The sequence below is a fragment of the Hypomesus transpacificus genome, chromosome 15 (genome assembly GCF_021917145.1).
Source record: "Hypomesus transpacificus isolate Combined female chromosome 15, fHypTra1, whole genome shotgun sequence".
Classification (NCBI taxonomy): domain Eukaryota; kingdom Metazoa; phylum Chordata; class Actinopteri; order Osmeriformes; family Osmeridae; genus Hypomesus; species Hypomesus transpacificus.
In genome coordinates, this window is record NC_061074.1 from 9,878,748 (window position 1) to 9,902,771 (window position 24,024).

The window sequence follows — 24,024 nt, forward strand, 5'->3', positions numbered from 1 at the left end:
CTTTCAAGCATGATGTTGGATCTTTCAGACAGGACAACTAGTGGTCTGACTGGGCTATTACATTCACAGGGAACCTAAGGAGAGACAGTCAGATGCACCTTTCATGGATCATTCTTAATCACGTCAACAGAAGAGTTGTGTTTCCTTGTAGGTTTAGTCATTATTAACAAAGTGAGACATGGTTTACAACATGACTCAAGTTCAAATGGTTTTGAAGACAAGACAGTGTCATACTTATGAATGAGGACCGCGTCCTCGCATTGCATGCGGGAACCTCCATCGTCCAAACTGTAATAATGAATTACACCGATTGCACGACTGATGTGGACAGTATGAATGTGTTTGCGTTAAGTGAAAATACATGACAGTACTGCGAGAGAGGAAACCAACACCACTATGTTTCACATGCCTTGTCTTCACAAAACAAGACTGTTTCTAACAGACCCTTCCAGGCCCAGTCTAAGACTGTGAGAGCTGGAACATCCGCAAGATGGTTTGCAATGCATCCCAATGATTAACCTGGGGTCGTCCTCCATACTATCATGGCTAATGACTGACTGCATGCTTTGCTGTGTCACAGCTATAAGGCCCATGTGAAACTGGTTAAACCCCCTGGAAGCATGTGACCAGGCAGCCACACTGGGGTGAATCATGTGACTCAAGCATTAGTTCTGCACTGTAACACAATGAGTCAATGTTTTTATATACAACCAGTTGTGTGGTGAGTGTGTGCACGTGTGTGCATTTGTGTATCTGTTCAATATTCGTTTTGAAATCTGTCCGTGATATTATTTCATATCATCCACTATGATTCATTGAAGTTCATCAGCCCCTCAAAGCAGAATATATACATATAAGTCCCTAATCTCAATTTAAATAGTAAATTCTCTGGCATCTGAATATATTTGAGATATAAAAATTTGACCTTTCAGATGAAACTGCAAGGGAAAACTACATGATAGTAGTAGTAGAACATTAAGTTTCAGAACATCACAGGAATGTATCGCTGCTGTCAGATCCGTATATCACAGAAATGTATCTCTTTGCTGTCAGATTCCTCTTGTTTATCAGTCTGTGCTGTCCAAGTAGTAACATTCGCAAGATGTCCAGATCAAATGTATCTTTAAGAACTATAATGAGATCTATATGGAACCAACTTCTGTTGTTACAGATGGATAGTGTGTAATAACGTCCAATTTCGAAAATGACTCTCTTAACCCTTCATGGTTGGGTTTCCCGTTAATGTTTCCCAGACAGAGATATGAGGGGGACAGGTAAGCCATTTCCTTTAGACTGACTCCATAATCCGTTGCTGGGTCAATTTTCCCCTCTGTTCTGCGTCTATCGACCCAGAGACTAATCCAAAATAACTTGCTCTACCTCTGCAGAAGAGTGAGAGAGACGAGGGGGGGGAGAGGGAAGGAGAGACAATTTTCCCTCATTTGTTCTTTTGCCAGAAAATTTGTATTCCTAAATATTTTCGGACCTGTGTTTTGGTAAAAACCCATGACTAGTACCCTTCTATTCACCACCTTCAGTACTCCGCCACACTAAAGAGACAGGACAGTTTCAGGGCAGAGGGGCCCCATGGGAACATGGAGGTCAGGTGCCATGTTTCTGTCACATTACATAGTCAAAGAAAGCACGTAGTCCACACATGTAGGCCTACTATGGATCCAGAATTACTATGGATCCAGAATTGTATGCATAATGGTAGTTTTCTATACTTTTGAGCAAAAATGAGGACATTTAACTTATAATGATCAGATGTAATAAATGAAATAACTACGTAGGATATATGCAGCAATTGCAGACAGGGATGTTTCTAACAGGGTCAAACTCCTCCTATCTTGTTCACAAACTTCTTTTTTAACTCCTCCCTTGGAACCTAAATTCATAGGCAAATTCAGTTCCCACGCAGAATTTATTTTCTTTGGGGAGACAGTGAAATACACTATTACCGGCGCAGTGAAAGTAGCACGAACCGTTTACGACAGTAGTCGGCGTTGACCCAGTGTCTGGTTCGCTCTATCTGCTACGCACGATATCTGGAAGATCGAGAAGGGGAGAGTTCGTTCCACTACACACTCTACAGTTATCCATGGCTCTGTGCAACGGGGATAGCAAGGTCAGTTGCAATGGCCAACCTTATTGGTGCCATACTAAGCTACATCTACATCTATGGCGATTGTACTGCATTGGATGATAGTTGTGTTGCCCGATGTCGGGACGTGGACGCTGGGATAGTCCCTGGTTAATTACGGCCTATGTGTTTCCAGCTAACTTGCAGAATGCAGGGGTTGTGTCTTTCCGCATGCCTGTTGCCTTGTCTTGTGTGAGCTGCAGACATATCATTAACTAGTAGCTAGTATACTGTCTGTTCCGGATTTGAATATAGGAACTAGAATTATTGCCAGCCAGATATGGAGCTAAGCTAGCTCGTTAAGTTCAGCATTCGCTTGCTCCGTCCCTTTGCCTACTGTACTATTAGCTAGCCAGGGCTACTCACACTAGCCGCCGGTGATTGCTACACCGCGTGGAGCTAGCTAGTAGTTAGCATCAATAAAGCCAGCGCGACTGAATGCCCGTTTGCATGGCATGCAATGACAGAATGGAAATAAAACTTTTGTAGCTCTGTTCTTGCGTGACACAATCGAGGTTTCTTGCTAGAGGCTATGTTTGAGGTTGTCTTAGAAACCTACCCAAATCGTAACTGTTTAGTATTTTTGGTCGTGACTAATGATGTGTTGTTATGTTGTCTTGTCATGATGCTTGCTAGCTGGCTAGCTACAGTACATTGACTGGACGCAAACTGTGAATACATGGATTAAAACGTCAGGTTGTTGATGGCAGCAGCATCATTTTATATTTACTCTGGACATCATCACTGTCCCATGCAGTGGACTGTTCTTCAGTTGCGAATGTGAGATGTTTTTTCATATTTTTCTATAATTGACAAGTGTATCACACAAACCACGTGGGGGCATGTTGCACTTTCCGTGAAGTAAGAGTTGAATGCCTGTTAGGAATGAGAGGTGATTGGGAGAATGGATAGTGATGGGGATATTGCAGTGAAAGAATACTGGTTCTATCCGCATAAATATGAAAAACCTCATACTTCTTGTTGGCGACATCATAATAACCTATTGGGTAACACTGTTAACGTCGTGTAAACAATGTACTCAACTTACGTGTGTACTGTTTATTCATATAAACAGCTTGACCCCACTGTTACATTGGTGTCTTGAGTCCTTGTACATGGAAGGTTACCTGATCTTCTGCATATTCAATATTACTGTGTGACTGTTGCTCATGTGATTAACTATACCGATGGCTCGCACGTATACCCTAGCCCTGCAGCTCACGTGTCCCTAATTGCGTTACCCTTATAATCAATCCCATTCCTCAGTTTCAAGATGGAAGAGTCTGGCACCGTCATGAGAATCTGTGTGTGTTTAATAAAGGGGCCACAGCCTCAAAAGAATACAGTCAGTAGGTCTTGCTGCAACTGATTGTGGTGTAGTTAGTGAAACAGCCTTGTGACTTTGTGGTGTTATTTACATTGACATTTGCATTTATTCATGCGATTTTGAATAAATGCAACATTTTTCTCAAAAGCAACTTCCAAGAGAGAGCTTTACAAAAAATTCATAGGTCAATGATAATAAACAAGGAAATGGCCCCCAAAACATTGCAGGTAGCCAAAACATGAAGCATACATTGTGAAAAGCAAATAAGTGCCAATGGGAAGAAACACAAGAGCATGTAGTTAAACAAATTAAACAACATGAACCTCAAAAGTGCAAGAGTCTACCTGTAGGAAAGCAAGCAACAATAATATAATTTACAGGGCGTACAAGTAGTTAAACCAGTAACTACAGTGTTATACACTGATGATGATGATGGAGCTTGTGTGTAGCTGTCCATCTGTGTTCCTTTCAGCATGGACCTCATAGTGACAGAGCTGTATCTCATCAGTTTTACCTGATGCATGGTGCTTCACCGTGGCTCTGAGTGTAAACGTGAGTGTGTGTGGTGTGTGTTCCTCAGCTGGAGATCAGCACGGAGCCTCAGAACGGGTCGTGTGAGGGCGCGGTGGTGATCCTGGACGCGGGGGCCCAGTATGGCAAGGTGATCGACAGACGGGTCCGAGAGCTGTTCGTCCGCTCCGAGATCCTCCCCCTAGAGACGCCGGCCTTTGCCATCAGAGAGCAGGGCTTCAGGTGAAGACGCCAGCACACGGGTTCTGAACACACACACAGGTTCTGAACACACACACACAGGTTCTGAACACACACAGACACAGGTTCTGAACACACACACACGAGTTCTGAATACACACACACAGGCTCTGAACACACACACACGGGTTCTGAACACACACTCACAGGTTCTGAACACACAAACACACACAAGCTGTATCTGTGAAGTTAGTCTTTTACGCTCCGCTTCCATTGTGTCATTTTCGTCTGGTTTCTTGGTTAATTTTAACATTCTCTTGCTTCTCTCTGTCTTGCTCCTCACCTCGCTGTCCCAGGGCTATCATCATTTCAGGCGGACCCAATTCAGTGTATGCAGAAGATGCCCCCTGGTTTGACCCTGCGATTTTCACTATTGGGAAGCCTGTCCTTGGTATCTGCTATGGCATGCAGGTATTTGTACACACTAAAACAAACCAGGGTTACCTTAGTAAATCTATACGTTTTGTAGTCCAAATTGCTATCAAGTGTGTCTAGAAACAAATTTTCAGCTAAACCTGAACTAATGTCTTAATGTTGTCTATTTTGTGGCCTCCAGTTGATGAATAAAGTTTTAATGTTGTCTATTTTGTCGTCTCCAGATAATGAATAAAGTTTTAATGTTGTCTATTTTGTCGTCTCCAGATGATGAATAAAGTTTTTGGTGGCACGGTCCACAGAAAGAGTGTCAGAGAGGATGGCGTGTTCAACATAGGGCTGGACAGCTCCTGTTCTCTGTTCAGGTGAGCTTGTCAAGCTGCTCCTACTAAAACAGTCATCACCGCTCCCCCCACAGACTACTACTGTAGCTGACGGTCTCTTCAAACTGGTTATGTTCATTCACAACTAACATCCACTCTAATTCTGTACAGACCCATAGTTACTTGTGTTTCAGTTATGTTTAAGGCCATAGCATGGAACAAGTTGGTAAAGGAATAGACTCATTTAGAAAGGTTACACCCTAACCACATCAAGAGGGGGAAATGGTCAAAGAGAAGAGTTGGACAGGGAATGGCAACAAGAGTTTCTGGTCAGTTGAGCTACACGCTTTCTACGCAAACTGAAGAAAAATTCCATCCCAGTCAGGTTTTCCTTTCTGGTCACACACTCCAGGAGCTGAAATCAGAAGCACTCTGTGGTTACACACACACACTCACACACGCTCACCAGACACTCAGACATTTTACACCCACACACACCTCAGTCTGACCCCAGTGTGTGCTCCTTGCTTCTCTGCTCTCAGGGGGCTCCAGAAGGAGGAGCTCGTGCTGTTGACCCATGGAGACAGTGTGGACAAAGTGGCCGACGGCTTCAAGGTGGTAGCCCAGTCAGGAAGCATCATCGCTGGTAAGGAGGCGTGGACAGTCCCTGTAGGGAATCCCTGGAGACCCCCCCCCCCTCCCCTCATCTTAACCCTTAAGTTTATCTAAGGGGATATACAGTCTATGAACCTCTCCAAACCCCGCCCCTGCCTGCTGCCCCCTGCGGTGTGCCTGCAGGTATTGCCAACGAGCAGAAGAAGCTGTACGGAACCCAGTTTCACCCAGAAGTGGACCTGACGGAGCGAGGCATGGAGATTCTGCGCAACTTCCTGTTTGAGATTGCCGGCTGCACGAGTAACTTCACCGTTGAGAACCGCGAGCAGTCATGCATCAAGGAGATTCAGGAGAAGGTGGACAAGTCCAAAGTGCTGGTGAGGAGCCACAGTGTGTGTTCACGTGTCTTAAGTGGCCTCGCGGTGGCAATCAAAGGAACTTTAATGTGTTTGCTGGCTTCAGGAATGGGGGGGTTTTATGTAAAGATTAGAAATGTGCGTATAGTAATCGTCTCTCCGTAGATTGTGAGCGATGCCGCTGCAGAACTTACAAAGCCAAACAGGAAGCAGGGAGATAAACTGTGCTATTAAACACTCCAATTAAACCCCTCTCTGCTTAAACATGGAAACATTGACTAAGTGGGCCCCTTCTCAAGGGAGTCATTGAGTGAGAGGAACACACACCAAAATAGTGTTAGGAAACGGGTCTCTAAACCAGACTCCCTTTGTGCTCCAACCGACAGCCCTGCTGGCACGACCAATAGCGCACCCAACCACAACAAATACTGGCATTCAACTGTCCATACCCTCACCCAATCACGTCCTTCGATCTGTTGACTGACATTCTCATGCTCCGCTTGCCTTTCTCCCGCCCCCACCCCCCAGGTGCTGCTGAGTGGGGGGGTGGACTCCACAGTGTGCACAGCCCTGCTGAACAAGGCCCTGCCCCAGGAGCAGGTGATTGCCGTGCACATCGACAACGGCTTCATGAGGAAGAGGGAGAGCCAGAGCGTGGAGGAGGCACTCACTAAACTGGGCATCAAACTGAAAGGTGAGAGTGTTCTGGATGAGGCACGTACCGTAGAGGCTGAGGCCCTAACACAGAGGCCTGGGTTCGATTCCGGCTCCTTTCTTTCTGCATGTCTTCCCCGCTCTCTCTCCCATGCATTTCCTGTCTCTCTGGAACTATATCTATCAAATAAAGCCACAAAAAAAAGGCAAAACATGTATAAAAAAGAAAGAGAAGTCTTAGAAATGTTCCCTTGTCCATCCCCCCCCTCTCACTTTTCTCCTTGTGTTCTGTCCCTCCAGTGGTGAACGCTGCACACACCTTCTACAACGGCACAACCACCCTGCCCATCTCTGAGGAAGACCGGACCCCACGGAAACGCATCAGCAAGACCCTCAACATGACCACCAACCCAGAGGAGAAGAGGAAGATCATCGGGGACACCTTCGTCAAGGTAGGAAGAACCTCCCCGTGGTTCCCTGTCCTCAGTCACATGTCTGCCCTCCATCTCTGCCCTCCATCTCTGCCCTCCATCTCTACCCTCCATGTCTGCCCTCCATCTCTGCCCTCCTATCTCCCCCTTCTGCCCCGCCTGGTTTGTTTGTCCAATCCGTCGTCATTGTTAATCTGACTTCCTGCTTTGGGATGATTGGCGCATGCAGGTGGCCAATGAGGTGATCGGGGAGATGAACCTGAAGCCGGAGGAGGTGTTCCTGGCTCAGGGCACGCTGAGGCCCGACCTCATCGAGAGCGCGTCCGTCCTCGCCAGCGGCAAGGCTGAGGTCATCAAGACGCACCACAACGACACCGAGCTCATACGCAAGCTCCGAGATGAGGTGGGCCCCCGTACTCACACACACACACACCCTCACACACTCAAATCATTCAACTTTTCGGTAAAGTTTCTTTCGCTGGCTCATCCGCCATCATCCTCCCTTCCCAGGGAAAGGTAATCGAGCCACTGAAGGACTTCCACAAGGATGAGGTCCGGGCGCTGGGCCGGGAGCTGGGCCTGCCTGAGGAGATCGTCTCCCGACACCCCTTCCCTGGTCAGGACCGCACACACACTCACTGAGAGGTTTGGAGGAAGTTCTAGCTCACACTCACACTAAAAGCCCCTACCCTTTCCCCTTGCAGGTCCTGGTCTTGCCATCCGTGTCATCTGTGCAGACGAGCCCTACATCTGCAAAGACTTTGCAGAGACCAACAACATCCTGAAAATCATCACAGACTTCTCTGCCAGTGTCAAAAAGGTCAGGGGTCACTTTGAGGTCAACAGTGATTGGCTGAGAGTTGTAGAGTTAGTCAGTCAGTCCTCAGGCCCTGTCAGTTCCAATGGACCTCTGGTTACAGAAGCTACACACACACACACACACGGGCAAGACTTCTGACCAAAGTATGCACTTACACATGGATTAAACCGTGTTTTTTTTCTTTTCTTTCTCTCCCTGTGGGCTTGTCGTTCGCTCTGTCCGTCCAGCCACACACGTTGCTGCAGAGAGTCAAGTCGTGTATATCGGACGATGAGGAGGAGAAGCTCATGCAGATCACCAGCCTTCATTCACTCAACGCCTTCCTCCTGCCAATCAAAACAGTCGGAGTGCAGGTAAGATCTCAGATTAAGAAAGATCTTGAGTACATACTTGGGTCATTTCCTTTGTAGGTAAAAAGAAAAAGAGAGAGTGCTAAGGTTAACTGGCAGTGGCATTTCCAGAACAGAATGTTCCTCCTACTGTTGGTTTAGCACCACCTCATTACTCTTAACAGTGTGGTGAGCACACCCTTCCCCACCACAGCCTCCCCATTGAAAATAAGTTGTCTCTCTCTCTCTCTCTCTCTCTCTCTCTCTCTCTTTCTGTGTTTCTCTCTCTGTGTGTATCTGTGTTTTTGTCTGCCTGTGGTTTGGCTCCGGAACTATTTTTTTCCCTCCCTCCAGTTCCCTCACATAAACACATGACCGTCAGTTCTGTCTTCCACACATACTTTTTACTTCCTGTGACTGAGCCCAGCTAGCTAACAGTGAAGACACAGGCCATTCCAGCCTCCCACTCCACTCAGCCAGGTGACACTGACGGCTCTGTCTCACTGACTTCCTGTCTGAAGCTAAATAGGACCAAATCCACCCTATCCAGACCTGAGGCCAAACCGCAGAGAAGACGCACGCGTTGTTTTGGTCTGCTGGGTGTGTGGGAGGTAGTCGCAGATTATCACGGCTAAAATAGTTTGTTTATTTGACGTTTTACGACGGAAAAGTTGACAGACTTCTCCAAGGGGGAATTCTTATGTCTGTCTGGTGCAGAAATGTGCGTGATGGTTCGAAGTCTCTTGACTGTGTGTTTGGTTCTAAGTCTCTTGACTGTGTGTTTGGTTCTAAGTCTCTTGACTGTGTGTTTGGTTCTAAGTCTCTTGACTGTGTGTTTGGTTCTAGGTCTCTTGACTGTGTGTTTGGTTCGAAGTCTCTTGACTGTGTGTTTGGTTCTAGGTCTCTTGACTGTGTGTTTGGTTCTAGGTCTCTTGACTGTGTGTTTGGTTCTAGGTCTCTTGACTGTGTGTTTGGTTCTAGGTCTCTTGACTGTGTGTTTGGTTCGAAGTCTCTTGACTGTGTGTTTGGTTCTAGGTCTCTTGACTGTGTGTTTGGTTCTAGGTCTCTTGACTGTGTGTTTGGTTCTAGGTCTCTTGACTGTGTGTTTGGTTCTAGGTCTCTTGACTGTGTGTTTGGTTCTAGGTCTCTTGACTGTGTGTTTGGTTCTAGGTCTCTTGACTGTGTGTTTGGTTCTAGGTCTCTTGACTGTGTGTTTGGTTCTAGGTCTCTTGACTGTGTGTTTGGTTCTAGGTCTCTTGACTGTGTGTCTGGTTCCCCCTGCAGGGAGACTGCCGCTCCTACAGTTATGTGTGTGGCGTCACCAGTAAAGAGGCTCCACACTGGGAATCTCTCATGTTCCTCGCCAGACTCATCCCTCGCATGTGCCACACCATCAACAGGTACACACACACACACACACACATGGACAAGCTTCTTGGTGATTCACTGCAATAAGGTGTTATTCCTTTAATGTGACTTTTGCCCATTTATTAGCTGGGTTCAAATCTTTAATCCCATAATTTTGTTAAATGTCATTTATCCAGGAAATAGAGATTAAAATCTTTTTTTTGCAGGGGTGTTCTGGCATAGAAGGGCATCAACAAACAAATTTAAAACACACAACACAACATAAGGAAATTACAAACACACCAACCATATCATCCAGCACCAATAAATAACCAAATAAATACAGCTGCAATAAAAAAAATCGCTATTTCAAAAGCATTGACAGCTAGATAAGCCCTCCCTCCAAAATATTCAATACAGGACAAGTGCTTCTCACACAACCCATGTATCCCACACCCCCTAGAGATTCTGTGCACTGTTTCGTAAGTCACTTTGGATAAAACCTCTGCTAAATGTAGACGCACACATACCCTTTCCAGCTGAGTGTTTGACCCGAGCTTGTGTTCCGTCTCTCTCCAGGGTGGTGTACGTGTTCGGCTCTCACGTCAAGGAGCCCCCCACTGACATCACCCCCACCTTCCTGACCACGGGCGTTCTCAGCACACTCCGTCAGGCAGACTTCGTCGCTCACTCCATCCTCAGGGAGTCTGGTAAGGCGTCACGGAACACGGTCATTGTGTGATGCTCCTTTTGGAAGATAGTTTTTTTTCTTCTCGATAACCGACTCTCGTTAACAACCATTAACCGACAAGACTAAATATATAGAATCGATGAGTGTGTGAACCGATTTCACAAAATACCAACATACGTTCTTTTCCTCCGTAAGGGGTTGATTTTTGAACTAAAACTGATAAACAAAATGAAAACACATTGAATCCGAGAGCGTCGACAGCGCTGGCTGTACCTACATTGGAGGCTAGGACAACACGGAAGTACAATTTAGTTTGCTGCTGCTCAACAACAAAAAGAACGATGGCCAAAGTAGCAGAACGTTGCTAGATTTGTCACAAGTTGCTAGATTTTTTTTGGTCACTAAGGCGACATTGTCGCTAAATTGACAACACTTTTTAACCGATAGTATTAACCGGTAAACATTCGTATGGTCGGTTAACAGTTTCACCGTTAGCGTAATTATGAGCATCGTTAGTTTGATCTCTTCTTTCTGTACGCGACAATATCACCTTTTATATATTGTTGTTTTGCTCTGTGTTTATAGAAAAGCTTTGCACTGCGTGAACTCATCACTCTTTATTTTTACCTCCTGTCCCCCTAATCTCCAGGCTACTCTGGGAAGATCAGTCAGATGCCGATCATTCTGACCCCGCTGCACTTTGACCGAGACCCCCAGCAGAAACAGCCTTCCTGTCGACGCTCCGTGGTCGTCAGAACCTTCATCACCAGCGACTTTATGACCGGAATCCCTGCCACGCCTGGCAACCACATCCCAGAGGAGGTACAGCCTGGCCTAAGCACCACGCCACTTAACCTCGCTGCCACGCGTTTTGCCTAGCAACGATGCGTTTTAAGAGGTTTTAACGTGACCCATCGGCATCTTACTTTAGTAATCCTATAGCCTGTAGAGAGTGTGTGGCATGTTTGTGTTCATCTTCTTACATGTCTTTCTCTGTCTGTTTCTTGCCAGGTGGTGCTCAAGATGGTTAATGAGATCAAGAAGATCCCAGGAATCTCCAGAGTGATGTTTGACCTGACTTCCAAACCTCCGGGCACCACAGAGTGGGAGTAGAACCAACCAGAACCTCCACGGAGGACTGAGGTAGAAGGGCCTGGGCCGTTGAGCTCCTAGCTTACTCTTCTCATCCTCCTCCCCTCCTCTTTCCCCAATCCCCCACCCTCCCCCCTCCACCCCAACACTCCAATGGCCTGCTCTGCCCCTCACCCTACTCTCTAGAACATTCCCATGGAAGGCAAGCAGTACTGTGACCAGCGCACACATGAAGCCACTACTTTGCTAGCCCCCTCCATCACCTTTTTGTCGTTGGGACGAGGGGTTGTAATATTGTTGTTTTTGATCACATGATGACTGCATTGTTTTCTGGATCCATGCTCGACAATGCATCGTTATTTTGTCTTGTTTTGGAGTTGAAGCTTGGCTTCCTGTTTAGAAGCTAGCCGTTAAAAGGTCAAAGTTTAAAGGTCAGGAAGGTTAGGAAGTGAATCAGAACACAGTGTGCCTCAGATGAGAAGAATTAAATAAGAAATTGAATAAGACAACCAGGAGAAGAAAAGGTACAAAAATACAGGCCTGTGATTAAAAGTGCATCGATTACTTTTGCCTTTTTTGAATCTTTTCTAATTGTAGTTCAAGTTCAGACTTGTTTTCCCCAGGTCAGTTTCGACCCATCTTCATCTCTTCTGCACCTGTATACTGTGCAGGGTGGCAGGGTGGCTTGTCCAACATCATTAATCAGAAAAACCTATGTGATCAATTTTTAGACATTGTTTTTGCCAAATGTAAAGAAGCTCTGTTGACATCAATATCTGGGTTCTCTGAAGTTAAGAGACATATTTTGTGAAGCTAAACCCTTATTGTTAAGCTCTATTTGAACAGGTGTCAACAGATGGACGAGTGGTTAAGTATCACAGATGTGCAACTGTACAGGAGGACCCCAAAATGGTGGCTGGCCTGTTATGTGCCTGTTTCTTTCTGTTGTAACCTTTCTTTTTTTTAACACATGAAATAATCTGGACTCACTCATCTGAGCGGGCGATAAAATAAATAGTTCCATGCTGCAATATATATGGTTTTTAAGATGAACAAAAATGACATGAGGACCGACGGAAGAATAAATGTGAAAATAGTGTAGAAACGATAACCATAATTGTATGAATTTCGTCTTTGTTGTCACCTCCATCATCTGGCAACCTCTACATGGTGTAGGAGCAACTTTTGCACATTTTCTTGTGACCCATAAAGCCTGGGTGCTTAGTACTTTCAGTTCAGAAGTTAACAAGGAACCTTCACCAAGTATCCCTTTCTACAGTGTCAAAGTTAGTATTTTTATCTACCACCCCATCTTGAAAGTTTTGCCACTTCCAGACTCCTGTAGGAGCAAGGCATTCCCACCTAATAACTTGGCTCTGTGTAAACTGTTTAACAGCCTGGCTCGACCACAGCAAGCCCAGGGCACTGGTTTAACTAAGGCTGTTGTCTTCAGGATCCCACACACAAACCATAAGTCCTCATTTAATACATCTTAATGTGATTAAATCAGTACCATTTATTTGTATTTATTGTCTGTGCACCTCTCATCCTTACAATCTTATTTCCTCATATGGGGCAAAATATCCAATGCAAATTGAATTTGTTTCTTTAACCGTCTTAATTGCAACTTTGTCCGTCGTCTTTTCCTCTGTGTTGCCTTCTTGCGTGTGTATTTTAAAATACATATGTCTACTTGGAAAACAACAGCTTAAGCTTATTAGACATTTAATTTTGTAGTTCAATTTTATTGCAATATTGAAATAAGATTAAGTTATGCAATTATATATCATGTTCATTTTTGTTGTTTGTTTCGATGCTCATTACCCTTAGTAACGTGCCTCAAACCAAGCCACCGCATGCAGTTTCAACGGAAATTTGTATAATGAAAAACTGAGCTTTAATAAAGAAGTCCACGTTGAATTTCTTTTTGTGTGATATAATTTACTTTTGTCGATTGAATAAATTACATAGCATTCTTTGCAGTGTCTGTCTTAAACTTTCTGCTATGAACGTCAGCCTAGCGTGTTAAACACGTTTTAAACTAATATAAGCCTAGTTGTTAATTTAAGAGCATTAGTTCTCATCGATTTCTTTCGAGTTGGAATTGAAAAGTAGCACAAGTTGTGCAGACAGGCTGGGTGGGAACAGTAAATTATCTCTGAGAATATCACAGTGGGAATTTTTAATCACACCTGTATAAAAGCGACTTTATTGAATTTGATTCGGCCCTGTTTGTGCGCAACCATACCCCTCTGGGGACCTCCCAGGTCGGGTTCAGGTGTTCACCCCCCTGCTGATTGAGGGACAAGCGGAGGCAAGCTCAGTCACTCATCAACACACCCGACCCAAGAGGCCCTGCACTGGTAGATACTGTATCTATACTGTTAATAAGCTACATGCAACAATTACGTCCACTGATCACTCAAGCTTAGTGCTCTTGGGAATCGCCACACGCAACTGCCAATTTACTATGGCCCAGTGGCGGTTTTTGTTATGTAGCATCCTCAGTACAGCTAATTAATCGTCCCACATATTGATAGTATTTTTATCTAGTTTTTGAGTTTACCGATATGTTTAGACTGCAAAAGGAGCTGGAGAGCGGGCTTGTCTCGCGCCTCTAACTCTAGTCTTTACTGTTCTATGAAACCGTAGCTACAGTAAATGCCTCAAGTTATGGCTATATTTCTAATCCAGTCCAGACACTGGCCAGGGGTCACGCAATTGTTTGACCTTAATTTTGCTTCCCTCAGACTGCTCGGTAGTTCCCGTTTCACACGCTAAACGAGGCGCCGTTTAATCAAACAAGCGAATAGGCATTCACTGTCATCTGGGAGGACAGTCATGGAGTGTGTTGAAGGCTGTTTTCTGCAGTTTGTGCAGTAGGACTCCCCAGAGGCCTAGTGAAGGCACCTGTCACACAAGCAGCTCTCTATTCTCTCTTGTGTCCTTCACAGTACCAGCTCCCTGACTCTTCAACAACAACCAGGGCATGGATATTACTGGTATACATTCTAAAAGTCCGTTGTTTTTCGGAGTATGCGCCTTTCTTCACTTTTACGCGTCTGTCTCGGCGGAATCTAGCTGCAAACTGAAGGCCAAATTCAACCTTCACGGTTACACAAATGTAGTGAAGAAAAAGGTGGTTGTTGGGGGAATGTTTGCCGTTCACCAGACTGTCGCCTCAACCCCGACAAACACCTCGTCCGTACCCCTTTCCCTGGGATGCGAGGGGTGAGTAGAGACTGTTTTCATGGTGCCCTTTGTTAACCTGCATCTGTAGGCTATCCACTGCAGAATACCCTAATATTTAAATGTGGGGTAAGACCTTTATGGTAATGTAAAAATACAATAAAATGCTAGCCTATTAACATGTAGCCTATGAGTGATTAGGCGATTTAAAATGATTCCATGCACTCGCACATTCAACTATAAGCCTACGGAGGTCAATATTTACGGTTGTTGGCATCCGTGTTGTAAAGGGAATGATGTAGCCTATGATGTAAATAAATGTAAGCCTTTTCATCAACACCGATGATTGTGAATGGGCCCTCTGTTTCGCTGCCTGTAACCGTAAAACTAAAAAAAAAAGTTAGTTATATTAGCGACCTCTAGTGGGTATTTTATGTTACGACTCAGATGACGAAAATAAACCCATAGTTCTTTCAAACAGTTTCAACTTCAGGACGTTCCGCTGGACTCAAACGATGCTCTTCGCCATCGATGAAATAAACAAGCGGAAAGACCTCCTTCCTAACACAGACTTGGGATACGTTATCTACGACTCGTGCTTCACCATTTCCAAGGCAGTCGAGGGCACGCTCACCTACCTAACGGGGCAGGAAGAGGCCGTGCCCAACTACCGCTGTGGCTCTGGGCCGCCGCTGGCAGCACTGGTGGGGGCGGGGGGGTCCGATCTGTCCATCGCCACCGCCAGGATACTGGGGCTCTACCACTTCCCTCAGGTTGTGTGTGTGTGTGAGAGAAAGAGAGCCTGATGTACTTGTTTGATGTGTTTTAATGTGTGTCTTCTGCGCTACACAACAAATCACAAGGACATTACAACAGTCTCAGAGGACATTACATGTTTCTACTAATACTACTGCAGCAAGATGGAGAGGGGTCTTTTATTTTGACTGTATTCCGTCCTCTCTCGCCCCCCTGTCTCGCCCCCGTCTCCTCCCTGTAGGTGAGTTACTGCTCTTCGTGCTCAGCCCTGGAGAGTAAGTTCCAGTTCCCCACCTTCCTGAGGACCATCCCCAACGACGTCCACCAATCGGAGGCCATGGCTCGCCTGGTGCTGCACTTCGGGTGGACCTGGGTGGGCACCATCGCCGCGGACGACGACTACGGCAAGTACGGCATCAAGGCCTTCAAGGAGCAGGTGGAGGAGGCGGGGGTTTGCATCTCCTTCTCTGAGACTCTGCCCAAGGTGAGGAGGTTCTACTGTTTCAGTCCTCCCCCCACCCCATCCCTCTTTTCCCGCCAAAACCACACACGCGCGTTCTTTCTCCCTCGTTTTCATTCGCTGGCAGAACCCTCATTGGCCGGGTTTCCCAGATTCATTTAGAAGGTCTTAACGCTAAGAGCTTCTTAGGAGCGTTTTAAAAACGCTCTAGAACGCTCTTAGAACGCTCCTAAGAAGCTCTTAGCGTTAAGAGCTTCTTAACGTATCTGGGAAACCCGGCCATTGTAAATATCAAGGTCAACGTGCTTTTTACACTTTCCCGAATCCTCTCCTCCTCTGTCCGTCCGTCCGCCAGGTGAGCTCTCCTGAGGACATCAGACGTATCGTGGACACGGTGGTGGAGTCCACCGCCAAGATCATCGTGGTGTTCTCGTCGGACGTGGACCTGAGTCCCCTGGTGCAGGAGCTGCTGCGGCACAACGTCACCAACCGCACCTGGGTCGCCAGCGAGGCCTGGGTCACCTCCGCTCTCATCAACCAGCCCGGGGTGAGGGGGGCGGGGCTGACACAGGGGGGTCGGGGGTGGAGGCAAGGTGAGGGCGTCGACCTTGGCTGAAAAAGCCAGTGAGGAGAGTGAGGGGTCATTCTTCAGAGGAACTCAACTATGCTGTGAGTGTGTGTGTGCGTGAAGGGGGGGGTCAGATGGCTGAGCGGTTAGGGAGTCGGGCTAGTAATCAGAAGGTTGCCGGTTCGATTCTAGGCTGTGCAAAAAGGCATTTCACCTTACTTGCCTCAGGGGGAATGTCCCTGTACTTACTATAACTTGCTCTGGATAAGAGCGTCTGCTAAATGACTAAATGTGCAGGTCAGCTCTGTGCTGGGCGGCACCCTGGGGTTCGGGCTGCGGCGTGCTGAGATCCCCGGCCTCCAGCGCTACCTCCTGGACCTGGACCCCTACGACCACTCCCTCTCAGAAGAGTTCTGGCAGAAGGTGTGTACAACATCACCACTCACCTGGACGTCTGTGACGTCTTCCAGATCCCCGACTCACCATTGACACAACACTAGACCTGCATCCTAACTGACCTACCCAGAACTATGAAGAGGACGCCCTGGTAGTATCTAGTATGTTTGTGTGTGTCCTTCAGGTGTTCAACTGCACGCTAGACTATGGGCTGGCTATGAAGAAGGCCAAGGAGCTGGCCAGGGCGGCGGGGGCTAACGGGACCCTGTACAGGAGTGTGAGGGGGCTGCCTGAAGGGCTGTGCACTGGCAAGGAGACTCTGGAACGCCTCAATAACACTTACACCGATGTGTCCCAGCTACGCATCACATACAGGTAGGCACACTCTACACTGCATCACATACAGGTAGGCACACTCTACACTGCATCACATTCAGGTAGGCACACTCTACACTGCATCACATACAGGTAGGCACACACTACACTGCATCACATACAGGTAGGCACACACTACACTGCATCACATACAGGTAGGCACACTCTACACTGCATCACATACAGTTAGGCACACACTCTACACTGCATCACATACAGGTAGGCACACACTCGACACTGCATCACATACAGGTAGGCACACACTCTACACTGCATCACATACAGGTAGGCACACATTCTACTCTGCATCACATACAGGTAGGCACACACTCGACACTGCATCACATACAGGTAGGCACACACTCGACACTGCATCACATACAGGTAGGCACACACTCTACACTGCATCACATATAGGTAGGCAAACACACTACACTGCATAACATACAGGTAGGCACACACTCTACACTGCATCACATACAGGTAGGCACACACTACACTGCATCACATACAGGTAGGCACACATTCTACACTGCATCACATACAGGTAGACACACACTCTACACTGCGGATGAGGATGAAGGGGGAAACGTGTCTAAGGCGGTCTGCAATACGTCATCACACTTTCTGCAGTGTGGTGATGGTGATGATGATGGTGGTGGTGATGGTGTGGTGTTTCTTCAGTGTGTATAAGGCGGTGTACGCCGTGGCCCAAGCCCTGCACAACCTGGAGTACTGTGAGCCGGGCAAGGGGCCCTTCACCAATAACAGCTGCGCTGACATCAGCAACTTTGAACCCTGGCAGGTCAGAATGTGTGTGCGTGTGCCTTTGTGTACGAGTCCCATTTAAAGATGTCCTCTTCTTGCGGATATACCTTCCTCTCAAGCTCCTCCTCCTCTCTTTCCTCCAGCTGATGTACTATCTAAAGAACGTGAACGTCACTATCCCTCACACTGGAGAGACCATAGTCTTTAACAACGGTGATGTGGACGGCTATTACGACATCCTCAACTGGCAGATCGACGGTGACGGAGAGATCTCCTACGTGTCCATTGGTCAGTACAACGGCACGGCGCCCCCAGAGGCTCGGATGACCATCAACAACGACTCCATCGTCTGGAGCAACGAAAGGCTGGAGGTGAGATGTGAGATGATCAAGGGTATCCAACAGCAGCTGTGTGTGTGTGTGTCTGGAGAGCCTGTCATGAAAAATAGTTGAAAGAAAAAACAGACATAACCAAAATGAAGACGGAAGGGGTGGCACAAACTGCAATCTCTCGGGGCCCGAAATGTGTAGCTGCACCCTGTCTCTGCATGAGTACGTGTGTGAGTGTGTATTCCGTTTCGGAATGCTCCACTGACGCCCACCCTCGTCTCCACGCCACGTTCCAGCCTCCGCGCTCCCTGTGCAGTGAGAGCTGCCAGCCAGGCACCAGGAAGGGCATCCGGCAGGGGGAGCCGGTCTGCTGCTTCGACTGCCTCCCCTGTGCTGACGGAGAGATCAGCAACTCCACCGGTACGCCGTCCTCCTGTCACTGCACCCTCCTGTCACTGCACCCCCTGTCACTGCACCCCCTGTCACTGCACTGCACCTTCCTGTCACTGCACCCCCTGTCACTGCACTGCACCTTCCTGTCACTGCACCCCTTGTCACTGCACCTCCCTGTCACTGCACCCTCCTGTCACTGCACCCCCTGTCACTGCACCCTCCTGTCACTGCACCCTCCTGTCACTGCACCCTCCTGTCACTGCACCCTCCTGTCACTGCAGCCCCTGTCACTGCACCCCCCTGTCACTGCACCCCCCTGTCACTGCACCCTCTTGTCACTGCACCCTCCTGTCACTGCACCCCCCTGTCACTGCACTCCCCTGTCACTGCACCCTCCTGTCACTGCACCCTACTGTCACTGCACCCTCCTGTCACTGCACCCCCCTGTCACTGCTGCCCCCTGTCACTGCACCCTCCTGTCACTGCACCCTCCTGTCACTGCACCCTTCTGTCACTACACCCTACTGTCACTGCACCCCCCTGTTACTGCACCCTCCTGTCACTGCCCCCCCCTGTCACTGCACTGCACCCCCCTGTCACTGCATTGCACCCCTCTGTCACTGCACCCCCCTGTCACTGCACCCCCCTGTCACTGCACCCCCCTGTCACTGCACTGCACCCCCCCCCCCGTCACTGCATGTATTCTAGACTAGTTCAACAATCTGATTGAGCAGTTGAGCTGTGTGTTTTGACTTGTAAGAGGGGTTGACTTGTAGAGGTGTCCGTGACAATCCTCTCTCCTTCCTCTGTGTCCAGATGCCAGGGAGTGCATCCAGTGTACTGAGGATTACTGGTCCAACCAGGCCCGGGACTCCTGCGTGCCCAAGACCATCGAGTTCCTGGATTTCAGTGAGCCTCTCGGAATCACCCTCATAGCCATCTCTGCCTTTGGAGCGCTGGTCACTATTGCTGTCGCCGTGAGTCACAGCACTCACTCACACACTCCTAACGCAAGCACATGCACACACTCTCCTAAGCATAACGCATACACACACAACTCTTAACACAACACACGCATAAACCACGTGCATACTCCAAGCCCCACCCACACACACACCAAATACAACATTTGCAGACGTTGAAGCCCCCCGTTGATTCCTCTCTTGGTAGGTGGTGTTCCTGGTCCACCTGGGCACCCCTCTGGTGAAGGCCAACGATGCCCTGCTCAGCTTCTCTCTGCTCCTCTCCCTGATGGTCACCTTCCTGTGCTCCATTGTGTTCCTGGGGGAGCCCCAGCACTGGAGCTGCATGACCAGCCAGGTGGCTCTGGCCCTGGGCTTCGCTCTCTGCCTCTCCTCCATCATGGGTGGGTAGGAGACTGTGCCTCTGTGTCTGTGTGCCTGTGTGTGTGTGTTAAAGGCAAGATTTATAACTAGTTCATCAACACTCCATCGCTCTCTTGCTTTCTTCATTTCTCTATCTCCATCCCTGGTAATGAGCCGACGTGTCTGTTCTGCACCAGGTAAGTCGGTGGTGTTGATGCTGAGGGCCAGAGCCCTGAAGGCAGCCAGGGCCAAGGCCAAGGCCGCCTCTAAAGCTGCCGCAGAGGCTGCTGCAGCCAACACAGGCCCCGACGTCATCGTCACCAACAGCAACAACAGCAACAGCAACAACAACGACAGTGCACCCAACGGCAACCTTTACGTCGACCCGATCGGTCCTGCCCACCAGAGGGCGATGTGTGTCGTGGCAACGCTTATACAAGTAAAATAACACAGTGCTGCCGTTCTCCATAGAAGGACGCTTACAAATCCAATACGTACAATGTAAACAGGCCATAGGGATCTGTATGAGTATGACATTGTAGGAACGTTTAGTTTATGTGTGTAACTTCCTGATAAAAATGCCCGTTATGAAACTCACCTAACATCGTTTGAAATCATGAAAAATTCACTTAGCATCTTCTTCATGGTGTTTTCTGGATCCTTTTTGAATGGAAGTTAACCGAGGTGACCTTTGACCCAGGCGGCAGCGTGCACGGTGTGGCTCATCATCCTCCCGCCGCACCCGGTGAAGAACACCGCGGCACAGAACGTCAAGATCATCCTGGAGTGTGACGAAGGCTCCATCGTGTTCATCTGCTGCATCTTTGCCTACGACATCCTTCTGGCCCTGATTGCCTTTGTCTTCGCCTTCGTGGCGCGGAAACTGGAGGACCACTTCAGGTAGCTAACGAGCTAGCAGAGCTAGCAGAGCTAACGAGCTAGCAGAAGCTAGCAGGAGCTAGCAGGAGCTAGCAGGAGCTAGTCTTATGTACATCAAACCGTTGACCCACTGTCACAGTTATAATGGCCGGGTTTCCCAGATTAATTCTTAACGCTAACAGCTTCTTAGGAGCGTTCTCAGAGCATTCTTAGAACGCTCATAAGAAGCTCTAAGCGTTAAGAGCTTCTTAACAAATCTGGGAAACCGGCCAATGTCTGTTAGCAGGTGAGCAGTTAAGTTAGCAGTTAGTCGGCAAAGCTGTGTTGTTGGGGTGGGAAACTTTTGGTACCTCACGATTCGATTTGAATCAATTATTGGGGTCACGATTCGATTAAAAACCTATTCACGATTTTTACGAGGTAAAAAAAAAAAAACAGCATTTTGTAAAGAAATCTGAATCGCTAGCAGACTGATTCACAATTCAAATGTGTTGATTTCCCCCCCCACCCCTGCTGTGTTAGCATGCTAGCATTGTTCTGTACTAGTGTATCCTGAATTGTTTGAACACTACAGCAATAATTAGCAACCTACGCCAGACTTAAAATTTCGATCAAAGAGTTTTAAATATTTCCGACGGTCCCCAACAGTGTGTTATTTTCCCAAAACGGTAACTAGCTAGCAACTCCAAACTTAAGGGTATAAAAACAATCCGTCACCTCTGGTTTCAGTGAGGCCAAGTGCATGACGTTCGGGATGCTGGTTTTCTTCATCGTGTGGATCTCCTTCGTGCCTGCCTACCTCAGCACACGAGGCAAGTTCATGGTGGCCGTCCAGATCTTCGCCATCCTGGCCTCCAGCTTCGGCCTGCTAGCTTGCATCTTCCTGCCCAAGGTCTACGTCCTGCTGGTGAAGCCCGAGCGCAACACGGAGGAGATGATTCGTCCTCGCGTCAAGATACGGGACGGCTCCTCCACTGGTACCTCCGCGTCACTGACGACCACCGCTACGGAGATGAACGCCACCACCATGTCTACAGTGGCCCTGGATGACTAGGGTTAGGATATCGACACACGTTCATATATATATATATATATATATATTTATATACATATACCCATATACATATCAATGTCTCGCACATCATTGTATTTTGTTTGTTTCATACCAGTGGGCAGAGTGCAAATTATACAAGTACAATAGGGGGGGTCAAAAATAAAATAAAAAAATCAATCGCTGGGGTCAACTTCTTCTCCAGGGCGTAAAGTAATATTTACGATTACAGGTACGAACGATATGTAAATGTATCGACCCCCCCGACCTGTTGTTTTTACCTCATTTGGGAGGGGTCCAAGACTTAATTAGGGCGGTCAAACCCTCCCAAACCCCCGCTGTAATTCGCATCCTGCCAGTGGGAGTAATCTTCAGTTCTCAGGAAGTAAACTACATTTACATACATCCTTAGCTGCGGTACGTACTGGTAAGCAAAATGTATCTACAATTTCTAAGAAAATAACTCAAAAGTTTTCTTAGGATTTTTTAAGCAATAAATATTTTGTCAATTAATAAACTACATTTTTAATTGATCAGTAATTGATAGGGTATATTAGCTTGAGGGGGAAAGTCTTGGTTCTGTGTGGATCATTTAGAAAGCTACTGTTGTTTTCTTGTGCCTTCCCATCTTAGTTTTAGAATCATCTTTCTGTATAACAGGTGACAATGTAAGTTAACCACACTGTGAATGTCTTCATAGAAAATAAACCTCTATTGGATTCTCAGATATCACCATTGTATGTTTGTTTCTTCTTCAACTGCTACTACAATTTTTATAGAAATTTCTAAACAATAATGGATTACCTTGCTGGCCAGTAATTGTCGACGGCTAACAGACTGTTAAACTGAAAACGCTATGCTAAGATATCCACGCAAAGATTTTAGAAGCCACCTGGTTCAATAGGATCCAACTGCAGTGCCCCATCCTCAGGCCCCTCTAAACCGAACTCTCTCCCCGCCCCTGTATGGAAGCTAATCAGTGACACAATGTTTTAAATTCCCCTCTTTAAAATGTAAATATAAATGTATTTCAAGGTTTAAAAAAAAAGAAAGAAATGTGAAGAAAAAAAATCTTGCCCTCCTGCTTACACAATAAACCCCAATCTTTTCTTTCTTTCACACTATCTCTTTGTCTCTCTCAGTCTCTCTCACAGTCTTTCTCATTCTTTACCTTGCTCCCTAACTTTCCCTCTTGTCTCCCTCTCTCCTCACTTCACCTGTTTCAACTTTTACACACCATGAACCCAGTGTGGAAAGTTGTCAAGACATGCAGCTGTGTGTGTTTGTGTGTTTGTATATATGCGTGCGGAAATGCATGGTCCCACTTTCCACGAATCGGAGATGGTCGTAATTGTAATAGTCGACCTGGATCTGCCATAAATTCTGTCGTTGACAGATCAGTGATGGAATGTGCCAGGAGAATTTACAGAGGTCAACTGGTGAGCTGAACTGGATCAATGACTCTAAATCTATTTCTGAGCATCTACCACACTCAATGCCTTATGTGTGTGAGTTTGTGTGTGTGTGTGCGTGTGTCTGTTTAGGTCTGTTTTTCAGACACATTGGAACATTGTGATCTAAGGACCTGTACACAGACGTGGCTGCTTGACACAAGATAATGTGTGTGCGTGTGTTTGTCTGTCTGTGTGTTTGTGTGTCTGTGTGTGTGCGAGCGTGTTTGTGTGTATGCGATGACTTAGCATCTGCTTACAATCTGAATGTAAACTATAATGTGAAGCATGCCAGTCACGCCTCACACATCGACAGACTCACACCTTTAGAGATCTGTTTCAGTGTGTGTGTGTGTGTGTGTGTGTGAATACGATCTCTGTCATGACATCAGCAGTGTTGGCAGACAGGTCCTAAATCACCCAGGCTACTGATGCTGCTCAGTCCTACTATCAGATAGGTTGGACAAAGATGTTACAGTTATCTTCTAAAATCTTTACTCCAATTTCCTGCGTTGTCCTGCACTTTTGAAACGCGAAAAACGCTGTGTTATCCCCACACATGCCCAAACTTCCTGCCCACACAGGAAGTTGCTTCCTGACTGTCCATGCTTACATCCCTAAATGGACCTCTGGATGATTGATAATAACATAAGACACAGTGACACATTGTAAATTAGTCTGGGAGATGCGGCCAACAAACAAGCACACACACACTGGGACACACACACACACCCACTGGGACACACACACACACACACACACACACACACACTGGGACACACACACACACACTGGGACACACACCCACAC

General features: G+C 47.2%; 2 protein-coding genes and 1 long non-coding RNA gene across 4 annotated transcripts; 2 read left to right on the forward strand and 1 right to left on the reverse strand.

Moving 5' to 3' along the window:
• Window positions 1-1,875: 1,875 nt before the first annotated feature.
• gmps (guanine monophosphate synthase) lies at window positions 1,876-13,198 on the forward strand. Its single transcript, XM_047035809.1, has 16 exons — window positions 1,876-2,128; window positions 4,051-4,223; window positions 4,538-4,652; window positions 4,884-4,981; window positions 5,482-5,585; window positions 5,738-5,931; window positions 6,439-6,604; window positions 6,865-7,016; window positions 7,225-7,398; window positions 7,506-7,611; window positions 7,700-7,815; window positions 8,043-8,168; window positions 9,429-9,544; window positions 10,071-10,201; window positions 10,832-11,004; window positions 11,194-13,198. Exons 1-16 carry the CDS (start codon window positions 2,102-2,104, stop codon window positions 11,293-11,295), a joined length of 2,073 nt encoding a protein of 690 aa, XP_046891765.1. The 5' UTR covers window positions 1,876-2,101; the 3' UTR covers window positions 11,296-13,198.
• Window positions 4,162-8,052, reverse strand: LOC124477791. 2 transcript variants are annotated; one of them, XR_006957182.1, is made up of 3 exons: window positions 7,971-8,052; window positions 6,633-6,744; window positions 4,162-4,246 (listed from the first exon to the last, which is right to left on the reverse strand). It is a non-coding gene; the product is annotated as an uncharacterized LOC124477791 (long non-coding RNA). The 2 variants fall into 2 exon arrangements; XR_006957183.1 differs by having other exon boundaries at window positions 4,196-4,265.
• A 917-nt stretch (window positions 13,199-14,115) lies between the features above and the next one.
• LOC124477956 (vomeronasal type-2 receptor 1) lies at window positions 14,116-21,868 on the forward strand. Its single transcript, XM_047036034.1, has 14 exons — window positions 14,116-14,505; window positions 14,945-15,236; window positions 15,461-15,703; window positions 16,035-16,226; window positions 16,545-16,670; window positions 16,828-17,018; window positions 17,703-17,823; window positions 17,930-18,157; window positions 18,412-18,535; window positions 19,325-19,485; window positions 19,679-19,874; window positions 20,031-20,272; window positions 20,534-20,733; window positions 21,442-21,868. Exons 1-14 carry the CDS (start codon window positions 14,264-14,266, stop codon window positions 21,764-21,766), a joined length of 2,883 nt encoding a protein of 960 aa, XP_046891990.1. The 5' UTR covers window positions 14,116-14,263; the 3' UTR covers window positions 21,767-21,868.
• The last annotated feature ends 2,156 nt before the right edge of the window (window positions 21,869-24,024 follow it).